The sequence below is a fragment of the Myxocyprinus asiaticus genome, chromosome 41, assembly GCF_019703515.2.
Source record: "Myxocyprinus asiaticus isolate MX2 ecotype Aquarium Trade chromosome 41, UBuf_Myxa_2, whole genome shotgun sequence".
Taxonomy (NCBI): Eukaryota; Metazoa; Chordata; class Actinopteri; order Cypriniformes; family Catostomidae; genus Myxocyprinus; species Myxocyprinus asiaticus.
In genome coordinates this window covers 22680211-22695378 of record NC_059384.1, presented here as the reverse complement: position 1 = coordinate 22695378, position 15168 = coordinate 22680211, and the positions used below count along the sequence as shown (strand labels likewise).

At 37.6% G+C, this 15168-nt stretch overlaps 1 protein-coding gene across 9 annotated transcripts in view; it reads right to left on the bottom strand.

Annotated features, from left to right (window-relative positions):
* Positions 1–15168, bottom strand: part of LOC127431689 (sickle tail protein homolog) — a 179472-nt gene that overhangs the window by 5386 nt on the left and 158918 nt on the right. For 7 of the 9 annotated variants that reach the window (XM_051682208.1, XM_051682212.1, XM_051682213.1 and 4 more), the window contains 12 exons: positions 14814–14918; positions 14396–14448; positions 13048–13211; positions 12304–12479; positions 10975–11111; positions 9285–9432; positions 5041–5494; positions 4475–4700; positions 2884–3194; positions 2453–2605; positions 1504–1608; positions 106–180 (listed from right to left, as the gene is read on the bottom strand). In XM_051682208.1, coding sequence (XP_051538168.1) covers positions 106–180; positions 1504–1608; positions 2453–2605; positions 2884–3194; positions 4475–4700; positions 5041–5494; positions 9285–9432; positions 10975–11111; positions 12304–12479; positions 13048–13211; positions 14396–14448; positions 14814–14918 — 2107 coding nt within the window. The remainder of the gene's footprint in view (positions 1–105; positions 181–1503; positions 1609–2452; positions 2606–2883; positions 3195–4474; positions 4701–5040; positions 5495–9284; positions 9433–10974; positions 11112–12303; positions 12480–13047; positions 13212–14395; positions 14449–14813; positions 14919–15168) is intronic. The other 2 variants (XM_051682207.1, XM_051682206.1) reach the window with 2 other exon arrangements.

Genomic DNA, 15168 nt, shown 5'->3' with positions numbered 1-15168 from the left:
CCATCATAACAACTTAATGATTCAATTTCTATGAATCCATTGACTTTTAAAGTCAGTAGAGGTTATGGTAAGTATGTCATTATCGTAGTAAACACTGCTGCTCACCCCAGGACTCTGACGGATTGTACTGTTGCCATTCTCATCTGTGTCTGGATTCTTGTCTTCTTGGTTGTCTGTATTCTGTGGTTTGTGGGGAACAACATCACTTCACAAAGAACCAATCTCAGTCTACAAGCTACTCTAAGACCATTGAGAACCTTAAGCTACAGGTTAATTTAAAATAGACTGCATTTGAAGAGACAAATTCTTGGACCATACATACCAAAATAGGTTTAATTTGGGAGATTTGTTATATCATCAGTTTCTAACAATTATGATGCCAATAATATACTACAGCTGTAAATACAGATCAACCAGTCTCCCAGGGAGATTGATTTATCTATAGTAATGTAAACCATACAACATAAAGAGGACAAGAGAAATGCAATGAAGGTTCTGCAATTCTGAATAAAGTATCTGAATAAAGTCCTGAATAATTTTAATAGTAAAAAGTTTGCTTATGATTTCACCAATAAATTAAACATCATATTGCATATATTTTAGCACAAGTGAGAAAATATGGTGAAATGTTCAGTAAAAGGGCAGGGGGGCAATGGAGGTACAGAAAGAAAGTGAGACTGAAAATCCATTAGATAAGTTGGGAGGTTTAATGCAGGCATGCAGCAAAGTGAGAAGATCAAACAATGAACTCTGAACTGCAGACTGCTAACTGAAATTTTCCTCTAAAGTCTTGAAACATCAGTCTCAAAACAAACATAAGTCTAAGCTACAGTACATTCTGCATAACCATGCTTCAAAAGGTTTATGGACACTTTGAGGCTAGATTGCAAGTACAAATATTTCCTCTGATGGAGGAGTTTACCGATAACTCTGCAAAATGTGCAGAAAAGTTTTGGTCTATAAATTTTGATAATGCTCAACCCTAAAAGGTTAAAAAACCCATAATGCTAGTGTACTGTGTATTGTAGAAGATGAATTTTGTAAGCCGTTTTTAATGTAAAGTGTAACATTTACTTTTCTTGGATATCAGATTGCGTCCAACTGAAATAATTTAGTTTCTTCTAAAACATCTTATTAAATAAATAAAACACACAACACCCTTTGACAGCAGAATGTTGAAAATCTAGTTTATTGATTGGATGACTCAAAACAAACATAGCCAATAAAATTTGAAATGGGAACTTTTTCCCCTTTTGGCTCACACTACATCATTACAATCAGCACAGGTTATGAGTTCAGTAGAAATAAAAGGGAAGAAACAGGATATAAAATTAAAAAACAGTGAGAACAATTTCGGTGTCAGATTCCCATCACAAGAGTGTACAGATGAAGTTAGCAGAGGGTAAGAAAGCCAATCAAGCATTGTAAGGACAGCCATCAGGGGCAAGCGGCTGGCACAGGCAGGCATTTGGAGGGCCTACTAAAGGACATCATATCCTTTACCTTCTTATCTTTGAGGGGCAGTAAGGCCCCAGGTCTTAGCTCTCTGATCTGTGGCTCTACCAAACCCTTGAGCCCTACCTCCTTAACAGAGCACTTCTGGAAAACCTGAAGAGAAGAATTAGCGAGGGAACGGGGTTAAATTCTGAAATATACCCATTATTTAAATGGGAAAAGATGTTCAAAAATTACGCTGCAATATAATTTACCTACACTGGAAATGTGCGTGTTAATATTATTATTGGCTGACTCAAATAACAGCTTTCACTAGAGTGTAATTATGAGAAATAATGAATTCCCAACTCATTTTTAATTTCAACTTATTATTCAAACAGCTATGCTAATAATATTTTATAATGAAAAATTGTGGGGTAAATTAGAAAACCGCAAAGTATAAGCATTTTCTCTGGCCTCAGACTTATTAGGACCCTATACGAAACTGAGGGGTCAGTTATATTATATTAATGTGATCTCCATAGAATTAAAAAAGATATGTTGATTATTTTGTCTACAAAAAGTCTAAAAGGAAGTAATCAGATTACCCAAGAATTTCACACACCATTGCACTTGTGTATATGGTTGTGTGACAATAAAAGTGATTTGATTTGATTGTGGGTGGTTAACTACAGACATTTTATGAATATTCTTTTATTAAATTATGAGAACTACTGTGAGTATTGAATTAACTGTGTGAATAGAAACTAATCTACAGCACAGGAAATGAAACGACCCACCTGATGAGCCACAGGGCACACACACAAAAGCATCTTAACACCCACACCACAGCAACCTCACACCCAAGGCATTTTAAAGATCAAGACACTTGATTACAGTTTCAGATTCAGTGAAAGTAAGTCAGCATATCTGTATGTAAATGTTTGTACTCACGAAAATCCTTGGGTTATAATTGTGCATTAACATTTATTTGCTTAAGTGTGTTTGTGAATCTCACCTGAAGCTCTGCCATTATCTTGTCTCCCTCATCCTCTTCCTCAGTGATGGCTGAGGCTGATATAGGTGGAGGGGTGTTGGGTTTGGGCTTAGTCTCTGGAGGAGTCTTTGGTTCATGATGAGACACTAGACTGGTGGGCTCATCGTCACACTCCTACAAAGGATGGTTAATGAGATAGTTCACCCAAAAACTGTAATTCTGTCATCATTTACTCACCCTCATGATGTTCCATACCATATGACTTTCTTCTTCCGTCACAATTAACTTTCATTGTGTGGAAAAAAGATGCAATGAAAGTGAAAGAACAAGGCTGAGAATGACTAAGGCTGTCATTCTACCACAACTCATTTTGTGTTTCACAGAAGAAAGAAAGTCAAGCAATATGAGGACTAAAGTATCCCTTTAATATGAAATATGTCCTACAAACGCACCTGTGCTGTGACAGATTCATTCCTGCTGGTGTAAATGACCTCTCCTGAGCGGGTGGTGGTCATGCCAGTTGTGGTGGGGTAATTTCTTCGAGGTGGGGGTGGAGGCGGGGACTTGTTGGCCTTCTCTGTGCTCTGAAGCTTGACAACTTTTTCCTGAGCCTTGCTCTGTCTCTCGAGGCTGGATTTGATGGATAGGCTAGATTTGAGAGGCCTCTCAAAGGCTGTTTTAACTGGTTTCTCCAGAGGTTTGTGGGGTTTCTCTGGAGCATTCTTTGTAGGCTTCTCAGAATTCGGCTCAGGCAGATTGTCATCTACAAAGATAAATAAATAAATGAAAAAATAATTATATATATATATTTTTTTTTTTTTGTTTTTTTTTTTTTGTTTTTGTTTTTTTTCTTCCAAAAAATAAAATACAGTTTATGGCAACACCTTTAAGGAATAGTTACCAAAAATGAAAATTCTCTCATCATTTACTCACCCTCATGCCATTCCAGATGTGTTTTAGAAGAATTTTCTCAGCTCAATAGGTCTATAAATGCAAGCAAATGGTGATCAGAACTTTGAAGCTCCAAAAAGCACATAAAGGCAGAATAAAAGTAATCCATAAGACTCCAGTGGTTAAATCCACATCTTCACAAGTGATATAATAGGTGTGGGTGAGAAACAAATCAGTATTTAAGTCATTTTTTACTATCAATCTTTACTTTCACTTTCACATTTTTCTTCTTTTGTTTTTGGTGATTCACATTCTTTGTGCATATCGCCACCTACTGGGCAGGGAGGAGAATTTATTGTACAAAAGGACTCAAATATTGATCTGTTTCTCACCCACACCTATCATATCGCTTCTGAAGATATAGAATTAACCACTGGAGTCATATGGATTATTTTTATGCTACCTTTATGTGATTTTTAGAGCTTCAAAGTTCTGGTCACCATCCACTTGCAAAGTATGGACCTACAGAGCTGAGATATTCTTCTAAAAATCTTCAATTGTGTTCAGCAGAAGAAAGTTATACACATGATGGGATGGTATGAGGGTCAGTAAATGATGTGAGAATTTTCATTTTTTGGTGAACTATTCCTTTAATAGGGTTATTAACTTAATTTCTATATGCTGCATCTGTGGCATACTGATTACCAAAGACAATAATTTAGATTTGTCACCAAGTATGTATAAATGAACTGGAAGTGTGTTGACACGAGTTAAAGGATTGGATATACTGTAAAATAACTTTGCACTTTGGTAAGTTGGTGGACAGTGTTGGTAAGTGATTCCATCACTTCAGTTTCATGCCAACAGATGTAAGTATTTTGGTTATGGTTTCGAAACAATGTGAGAATTACATATTTAAAATGTTTTTTGCAGCTACCCACTAGCCTGATTCACTTCCATTGTAAGTGTATTTACCGTAACCATGTTTTACATTTAGTTTTACAAACTTAGGGACAAAATTATTTTCTGTGGTAATCAACAGCATGTCACACACGCAGCTCATAGACATTAAGTTGAAAATAACCTGGAATATGCCTTTAAATATGTACAAATAATAGTTTCTGGAGTACTGACAGTCTTTCGTTCTCTTACTTTGTTCTGTTGGTGCTGTTAGTGGCTCATTTTTTTCCACCGTCTCCTCCAGGGAGGCAGTAGGCACTGAAGGAGAAGCAGAGGAGCTCTCGGGTTCACTGGGCACCTCCAGGTTTGGGATTCCTCTCAGCATGTTGGCCTCTGCTTCCTGGAGTATCCGCTCAAACTCCTGCCCATCATAATGACCCATGTTCTGCCTCTTCTCTTCCCATTCTCTCTCTGCAGCCTGGAGACCAATCAAAGAGCCTGTTTTAAACTAAACTAATTTAAAATGAGACCACCAGTGAAAATGGCTCTATTTTGCATTATTTTTTATATTTAATACAATGTATTGCATTACAAATTATATTACAAGTATAACAATTTGAGTGTAAAGTTTAATTAAAATACATGAATTTCAAAATGACATTGTATTTGTGAAGTCCCCCTTTTGCTTTTACTATAGCATGCACTTTAACTGGCATGGACTACACAAGTGTGTGCAAAAACTAATGAAAAAAAGTTATCCCAACAATGATTTTAGAATGTTCCTTCTTGTGTGCTACAATGGAAGTAGTATTGCTCACCTCTATTGACACTGCCCTGTTCTTGGTTTTGTTGTGACTTGCATGGATCTCTTCAGTGAACAAGTTTGGTGAAGGTCCTTTCCCATGAATGCCATTACTAGAGACTCCATTACTGGTGTTATTCTGTATCTGTGTCTGCTCGAGTGACGCTGTAGGTTTTTTGAGCTGTTTGGTGGGTGAAGGGGTAGACTCTCGTCTCTGAGTGGTGGCAGGGGGATTGGGTGAAGGTGCTGTTGATTGCTGGGACTGTTGTGAAGCTACAGGAGAGGTCTGGGCATGGTGGATCGCCACAGGGTTAGAGGTTATGACCTCTAACCTCACAGTAGAACTCTGAGATGTGACTGAAACAGTTTCAAGGGATTCAACAACGATGGCTGATTCTGATTTTTCAGAGGCAGTAGAAGGTGACGAGGAAACAGAGTCTGAAGGTTTGAGCAGGCCATCTGTGGCACACCTAGAGAATCAAACAAAATAAAAAAGTAAACATCAATAAAAGACATTCAGAATATCATGAGTAAATTGATTCTACTGTACATAGAAAGCCTAAAATAAAAACATGTATTTTTTTTTCCTGTTCCAGATTAATAAGCATAGACAACTATAAGGGAGTAATTTGAAGGTTGATCTCCCAGAAAAGTGTGAACACTGTGACTCTGTGATGCTTTCAACATTGTTCTTATTGTTTGAGCAGTCTAATGTAGCAACACTGGCTCAACCAATTCTAAATGTTTACGATATCTGTTTGAAAACAGTCAGTAATGGTGCTTGCTAGGCAAAAATAACTATTAGGCCTAAAACATACAGTTGAAGTCAGAAGTTTACATACGCCTTAGTCAAATACATTTAAACTAAGTTCTTCGCAATTCCTGACATTTAATCGTGGAAAACTTTCCCTGTCTTAGGTCAGTTAGGATCACTACTTTATTTTAAGAATGTGAAATGTCAGAATAATAGTAGAGAGAATTATTTATTTCAACTTTTATTTCTTTCATCACATTCCAGTGGGACAGAGGTTTACATACACTTTGTTAGTGTTTGGTAGCATTGCCTTTAAATTGTTTAACTTGGGTCAAACTTTTTGGGTAGCCTTCCACAAGCTTCTCACAATAAGTTGCTGGAATTTTGGCCCATTCCTCGCACACGCTTTTTCAGTTCTGCCCACAAATTTTCGGATTGAGGTCAGGGCTCTGTGATGGCCACTCCAATACCTTGACTTTGTTGTCCTTAAGCCATTTTGCCACAACTTTGGAGGTATGCTTAGGGTCACTGTCCATTTGGAAGACCCATTTGCGACCAAGCTTTAACTTCCTGGCTGATGTCTTGAGATGTTGCTTTAATATATCCACATACATTTCCTTCCTCATAATGCCATCTATTTTGTGAAGTGCACCAGTCTCTCCTGCAGCAAAGCACCCCCACAACATGATGCTGCCACCCCCATGTTTCATGGCTGGGATGGTGTTCTTTGGCTTGCAAGCCTCACCCTTCTTCCTCCAAATATAACAATGGTCATATTGGCCAAAAAATTCAATTTTTGTTTCATCAGACCAGAGGATATTTGTCCCCATGTGCACTTGCAAACTATAGTCTGGCTTTTATATGGCGGTTCTGGAACAGTGGCTTCTGCCTTGCTGAGCAGCCTTTCAGGTTATGTCAATATAGGACTCGTTTTACTGTGGATATAGATACTTGTCTACCTGTTTCCTCCAGCATCTTCACAAGGTCCTTTGCTGTTGTTCTGGGATTGATTTGCACTTTTCGCACCAAACTACATTCAACTCTAGGAGACAGAATGCGTCTCCTTCCAGAGTGGTATGATGGCTGCGTGGTCCCATGGTGTTAATACTTGTGCACTATTGTTTGTACAGATACACGTGGTACCTTCGGGCATTTGGAAATTGCTCCCAAGAATTAACCAGACTTGTGGAGGTCCACAATTCATTTTCTGAGGTCTTGGCTGATTTCTTTTGATTTCCCCATGATGACAAGCAAAGAGGCACTGAGTTTGAAGGTAGGCCTTAAAATACATCTGCAGGTACACCTCCAATTGACTCCAATTAGCCTATCAGAAGCTAATTGGCTAATTACCTAAAGGCTTGACATCATTTTCTGGAATTTTCCAAGCTGCATGAAGGCACAGTTAACTTAGTGTATGTAAACTTCTGACCCACTGGAATTGTGATATAGTCAATTAAAAGTGAAACAATCTGTCTGCAAACAACTGTTGGAAAATTAACTTGTGTCATGCACAAAGTAGATGTCCTAATCGACTTGCCAAAACTATAGTTTGCTAATATTAAATCTGTGGAGTGGTTAAAAAATGAGTTTTAATGACTTCAACCTAAGTGTATGTAAACTTCTGACTTCAACTGTACTTTATGCAAGTATGCGTACACAGATGCGAGCACATGACGAACGCACTGCCAACATATGGTCTGGTGGAGCATGTTTAATATAACGGTAACAAACCTCAGTACTCAAAAAGGAAGGGGGGTGGCACGATAGGGTTACCTTCAAAGGTCTGTGCCAGTAAAGTGGATGTGTTATTACTCTGGTAAGTTGCTAGAAATATAATGACTTTAACCTTCCTGCTCAGCAATAAGGCTGGGTATTGATAAAGATTTCCAGATTCGATTAGATTCCGATTCACAAGCTCTCAATTCGATTTGGATCTTGATTCGATGCGATATCGATTCATATGGGTACATTTCTGTAAAATAAATTCTCTCTCAGCTAATGCTCTTAATTATAAAGGAACCTTCTAGGCAACCCTTCTAGGTACAATTCGAAAATATACATTTTACAAATTATATTTTATGATTAGTTTTTCATCAAATTGGTCACATTTCAGCTTTTGAAAAATGTTCAAATTCAGTCTATTCCATCAATTAATGTCTTGAAATTGCATATAATATGTTGCATATATATATATATATATATATATATATATATATATATATATATATATATATATATATTTATTTTTATTTATTTTTTTTTTTATTGTTTACTTGCATACTATTTACAAGTATTTACATTGATATGTAGAACATGTGCTTAATCGGTACCATCTGTTTAAGAGTAGCAGCATCTGCCAGTAAGTGCATATAATGAGAGAAGACGTATGCAATTTCTTTAGGACATCAATGTGTGATTAGAATTAAATGTTTCTTTTTTTTATCAACAGCTGACTGTAAAAAACAGAAAAGGTATTAAAAGATACATTATTCAATGACATATGGATCCGTGGATCTCATCTTTGGACACACAGAACAAGTTAAACCAAACTTTTACTCTCAAAGGACCTCTGTGCTAATAACTTCTTCTCTACTACACTACTCAATCACTGGTGAGTGAAATCTGAACATTTACCAGCCAGTGGCTAATCATAGATATTTTTAGTCGCATAGTGAGACTTTTGCACGTGAAATCGAACTTGCGTAGCTAGAAATGTCTGTGTTCACATACTTACGTAGAGTATGTTTCGGCATTTACTATTGCTCATGCTTAGGGTACGTAAATATTGTGTAAAAAATTTTCATTTAATTTTAACGTTTATCTCAAATGCTTACGCATTTCATCATACAATCATTAGATTGTATTAACCTCCATCACATACTGTATATATCAGTATATATCATATATATTGGTCATTGGCCCCTTCAGATCTCTAGTTACTGGTAAAAAATCCATATCGGTTTCCTGTGCTGCATGGGGTGCTGGTGTTATTCATTTCATTTTTGCATTCATAGAGAACACCAAAGGCTTGAGTCTGATCAGGTCTGACACGGAGGAGAGACAAAGTGACTTGGAGCAGATGCTACTGATCTCTCCTCTGTCTAAATCTATATCGAGTTTCTCCTCATACATGATTATAATATGAATGGGAGATGGAGAACCAAAAACTGAATATTCATTTCCATAACCCTCTGGCTGCTCGGATATGTGGGTGGAATCTGAAGGTACATCATATATCTGAATTCCATATTGCTCCAATCAGACACTCAGGCTGGAAATGGGAATTAGCACTTAGCCCCAGATGCCAAACTAATGACTACACACACAGCATGGCAGGGTAAATGAAACTAATTTATTTAGAGTCACAAGATAATAATGTGGCTTGGCAAACTTACAGCCCATGAAGTTTCCTTTATAAACTGTAATCTTGTTCTATCCTGAATAGAAATGAAATGAGTGAATATATTCACTTTGATAGGTTTGTCTCTGTCTCTATTAGTGTGTACCTGCGCATTTTGCTGAGTGTGTCCGTGAGGGATCGGACTCTCTTCAGCATGCTGTCGAGTTTGTGCGGTTCCTCCTTAAGGAATTTTACAGCCTCCACCTCCACCCTGAGCACAGCCCGCATATGCGACTGTAAGGCTGGAAACTCTCCTGCGAGAGAGAAGAAGGGATCGAGGGTTATTCTACCAAAGAGATGCCATGTGTATCCCTCATATAGGCTACATAGGTGTAAAAAATATTAAAACAATAAATAGCTGATGACAACTTTTACTATACATTAATATAGAAATGTTTCTAAACATAGAAGGAAACTCTTTAAACGGATAGTTTACCCAAAAATTTAAATTCTTTCATCATTTACTCACCCTCATGCCATCCCAGACGTGTATGAATTTCTTTCTTCTGCTGAACACAAACAAAGATTTTTAGAAAAATACCTCAGATCTGTAGGTCCATACAATGCAAGTGAATTGTGGAATCGTAAAAGACTCCAGTGGTTAAATCCATATTTTCAGAAGCGATATGATAGGTGGGTGAGAAACAGATAAATATTTAAGTCCTTTTTTACTGTAAATTCTCCTCCTTGCCCAGTAGGTGGCGATATGAATGCGAAAGAATGCAAATCGCCAAAAACAATTTATAGTATTTATAGTAAAAAAGGACGTAAATATTGATCTGTTTCTAACCCACACCTATCATATCACTTCTGAAGATATGGATTTAACCACTGGAGTCTTAAGGATTACATTTATGGATTACATTTATGCTGCATTTATATGCTTTTTCAGCTTCAAAGTTCTGGCCACCATTCACATGCATTGTATGGACCTACAGAGCTATTAGAGATATTCTTCTAAAAAAAATTGTTTGTGTTCAGTAGAAGAAAGAAAGTCATACACATCTGGGATGGCATGAGGGCGAGTAAAGGATGAGAGAATTTTCATTTTTGGGTTAACTATCACTTTAAAGAAAAACTCTTTTGTATCACTTTATCTTATGTTTGTTATGCTTATCATGGGACGATCATAAAAAGTGTCAACCCTGTTACCGTGACTTTGTATACTAAACAAGTGTAGAAATTTGTACAAATATTGCGCAATTATTTACGTTCAAATTACGTCAAATGAATCCGTAAAACTTTCAAGCCTGTTCCCTTTTTAAAGGCATAATTATATCCAAACATTTATTAAAATCTTGTAATTTAGTCATCACTGGTTTGCATTTGTTTTGTTTCACCATCTCATCTGAGGGGCTTCATTAGCTGTCTAGTGGTGGGGCATGCTAAGCATTTCAACCTGTTCAGACATGTCGGCGTCATGAAACATTACTATTTCCCTGGAGGTGTAAACTGTGCTAAAATTTTCAGGGTAAAGATGTCATAATAGCGATGTAAGCAAGTGAAAAACAGTGTCAAAGGCCATGTGTGTTGTGTTGGTTCCTTACAATGCTGTGATAACATCTTTACCTCCAGGGACACAAGTCCTACAGCTACCGAAAGTTTTATGAGGCTGACATGTTCAAATAACGGGGAATACTCAACATCCGGTAACCAAGGCAACAACTGAAACATCCTCAACAACAGAAAAACAAAATCTAGTTGATGATGAGTCCAGTTGATTTTATGATTTATTTGTCTGTTATAGTTCTAATTAATGTCATGAGTAACTGAAGCTGCACTTTTATGTTGGATACCTTTCAGTCCAGCCAGGTTCTCTCCCACTTTGCGCAAGCTGACGGCTCCCTCCTCTACCTCCTTCAGAGTCACAGCTCTTTTTGACAAAGTAGAGCTGGAATCAGTCTTCAGAGTGTCCACGTACTGCTCCAGATCCCTACACATATACACAAACACAGAGAGCAAAAGAGAGGATGTCACTAATTTCTATTGAAAGGAAAAATAATTTCCTCACTGTGCCACTAGAGGGCAGTTTAAACTTTTATGCTTACAACTTTTATTTACTTTTATGTACTTATGCAAGTATTTACATTTAAGTACAAAATGTAGTTATTTAAAAATAAAATAAATGTGCTTATTTTCACCTTACATTATATGACAATCATGTCACAATGCACAAAATGTTTATGTTACGGCTTCGATTTCTTATAACAAAATAACACTCCTTTGTACTTAAATTCTTAAAGGTGCTATATGTAATATTTTTAGTGTACTAAATCATAAAATGACCATAACATGTCATTAGAGAATTAGGAAACATGCAAGTTGAAACACTGGCTTCTCCGATAACAATGTTACAGACAGTATATTCTACTTTGAAATTTCCATTCCAGCGGATTTTCTGTTTATGTTTTGGCCTGTGTGATCCCGCCCACTGCCCACTCACCAATAGTATTTAGATACCGCCGGGTTGCCAGATTTGAACAAGTTTGCAGGCAAACAACACTGCGTGCTGCAGCCATGGACAGTACTTTTTTGTAAGGTTAACTTCCTACACTATTGGCATTTTCCTTCATAATAATAAACCCCTTCAGATGGCTAAAACATATCATAATGCAATGCATGATATAAAACTCAATTCTATTTCTGCATTATATGGTAGTTTATATAAAGAAAAGGCAGTTTCCTAATGGTCCAGCTTAATTCACATCTTCTTTCAGAAACACAAGTTAAATAGTGTTTTCCTGCCACATTCCCCAGCCACCACACGTGTAAAAGTCAAACTGTCCTTGTTAGCTCAACGTTTCACAGCTCAAAGGCACCAAGAGAGCTCTGCTGACCAGGCACTGGCGAAAAACCAAGGAAAATAGAGTGTTAATACTGTTCCTGATCTCTGGCTAGCGTTAATTCCCACTGCGCTATTTTGCATGTTTACAGCTGTCTGCAGACCACGCTAGTTATCCAGCTAAATTAAAGAGGGATTTAATTACAGTTTACACACAGCAGGGTGAGCAGGGTTACGAGTTAAAACAGAGGCTGCAATGAATATTATGAGAAATGACTTAGAATGAATGGTATTTGTTTGCCCACAGGAAGGTGAATTTCAGATTTTCTGGTGTGTGTCATACCCCAGCTGTGTGAGCACTCTCTCCTGCATGGTGAGGTATCTGTGTCTCTCTTCTTCCACCAGTGTTCTCTGTTTCTGTGCTGGATCGTCCTGTCGTCTCAGCAATTCAGCCAGTTTCACATTGATCTCCTGCTCTGCATGCTTGATCTGAGCACGCAAACACTCCTGATTCTGAAGCTGCAATCATACACACATGACCATTACTTCGGTAATGTTATTGAAAATTACAATGCATTGAATGACAATGGCAGATAGCAAACAATATGAGATAATTCTACTGGTAAACTATAAGAGGCCATGCAGTACAGTGATTTTACCATGGTTAAGGGGTTTTCTTACAACAATACAGCGGAATGCCTGAAACGCAATTAACCATGGTAAAATCACTAATGTACAGTCTCAGGAGACTTAATTCTTCGATGAAACAGCAATATGATAAAAGGCACCAATGTTTAAATAATAAATCTGATTAAACAATTCTTTTGACAGATTATACAGCTTATCAGCATAACTGTAGTTTGTTTACAGTTGCTAAAAGCGCATTGATATGGAATTCAATTGATATGTGATTATAGATATAATTGCTATTTTACTATAGCTTCCAACGTAACTCATCCAATCAGATTTCAGAGTTGGAGCTCTCCGTTTCATATTGTTGTATTTACATGGAATAAACACAGGGCAAAATATATGCTATAAATATAGTAATACACTAAGTTTTATCATACACTTCATGGTTTATTACCTGTAGTTGTCTCATATGTTGCAGTTGAAGGCGGAGCTCGGAGACATTCTTCCTGAAAAGCTGAAGGTTAACATGCAAAGGGGCAGAGCCTATGGGTGGCGTATGGGCAGGGCTACGTTCAGGTGGTGCTGCAGATATTTTTGGTGCTAATACTGGAGAACCTCCTAAACAAAATCAGTAACACACAAACAAAATGAACTACAGTGGCAAACACAATTATTTCATGGTCAGAGTGGCAAGTTAGACTGTGGGAAAGTTATGTAGACAGACTGTTGGAAAGAACATTTTTTTACGTGTCCCTTGCTCTGTTTTATTAACTTTATGAAAGACTCAATAATGTGTATGTCTAACTTATGAAATGATGATATAATCCACGTGAAAGCTATGAAGTGTGTTCCTTAAAACCTACACAAATACACACACATTCCTTAAACTTGTAAGGAGATGTGATTTTTGTTGTTTTTGTACACATGTTTGACCAGAACACTTGGCAAGATCACATCTCAAACTCCCCTAAGCATAACAAAAAGAGAATGGTCTTACTTAAAGCAATTCCAGTCAATTCTTGCAAAAGTACATATTTATGTGAGTGTACAAGACAGCATACAGACATGTTTGTTCTTTGGCGGCTTGCACTGTCTGAGGGACTCACTCTGTGTGTTTTTGTCAGTATGTATATGTGGAAAAAGTTGGAAAACGTGGCAGGCTGCATTACTGAGTGACAGATGAGTGGGAGGACAGATGAGTGGGAGAGATCAGATTGTTGGGACACATTTACAGCCACTGTGCCCTGCATTACAATCTACAGAGCCATACAAATAAACACACAAACAGATGGTGTCAGGAAAGAGAAGGAAGGAAGGAAGGAAAGAAAGGAAGGAAGGAAGGGAAGAAAGCAAGAAAGCAAGCAAGAGGACAGGAGACAGAAAAGAAGGAGGTAAGGAAGAATAAGAGGCAGATGGAGATGGAATGACTGAAGGAAGGAAGAATAAGAGATGGGTAGAAAAGTGGAAAAAGAAGGAAGGAAGAATAAAAGGCAGATGAGATGGAAGGAAGAATGTAAGAATGAGATGGGTAGAAAGTGGGGAAAAAAGGAATAATAGAAGGCAAATGGAGAAGGAAGTAAGGAAGAAAAGAAGGAAGAATATGTGATGGGTAGAAAAGTGGAAAAAGAATCAAGGAAGGAAGGAAGGAAGAATACCTGAGGTAGAAAAAAGGAACAAAGAATATGAGATGGGTAGCAAAATGGAAAAAGAAGAAAGAAATGAAGAGTAGGAGGCAGGTGGAAAAGAATGAAAGGAAGGAAGGAAGAATAGGACGCAGGTAGAAAAGAAAGAAAATAATTTACCTTTGCTAGATGTGCTGTGAACTGGTGATCCGGACTTGTCTATTGGTTTCTCACTGAATAAAATGGGACAGAGATCAAATGAACGTACATACTCACATACATACACAAACACTCAATATCACTCAGATTTAACACAAAACACTTGCAGTTAGTCTGAGTTACAGCTGCACAGGCATTGCCATTCATACAGGCAAACACAAACACAGGTTACAGTGAGGGTGAGTAGTCAATTTAGTTCATGCTGACAGTTAGTAGTCATCTAACCCACCAAGCCTTCTTCAAAGCCTCAATGCCTGATTAGAGACACCAACATTATTCTATTCTGGTTCTACTCTTTCTTTATATCTCCATCATTTGATTTGGGAAGCTGTTCTGTGATGTGGCCAGAGAACTACATTACCCAGCCTGCCCAGCTTACCTGGGGTGTTCCTTGCTGCCTTTAGTGCTGTGGCTCTTTATGAGAGCATGCTGCACAAGACCAGTCAGACTGGCTATTTGCTCCTCCATGGCCTTCATTCTCTCTCTGCAGTGAGATACAGAGCATATTGCATGCTTACTACTGATGGGTTGTGTGTGGGGTGATAGAGGGTGAGAGAGAGTGCTGTGTGGGTCTGAGCACATTAAGCATATCAAAATCACAATGGGACTATGTTCATTAATGCTAATAAAGCTAATTGTTGAGTTTGAGAATTAGTCAAATGGAACACTTGCTTTATCTCAATATGGGAAGCTTTTTATAAGCTTTCATTCACAGTGGGAATCTTTTCATGTGA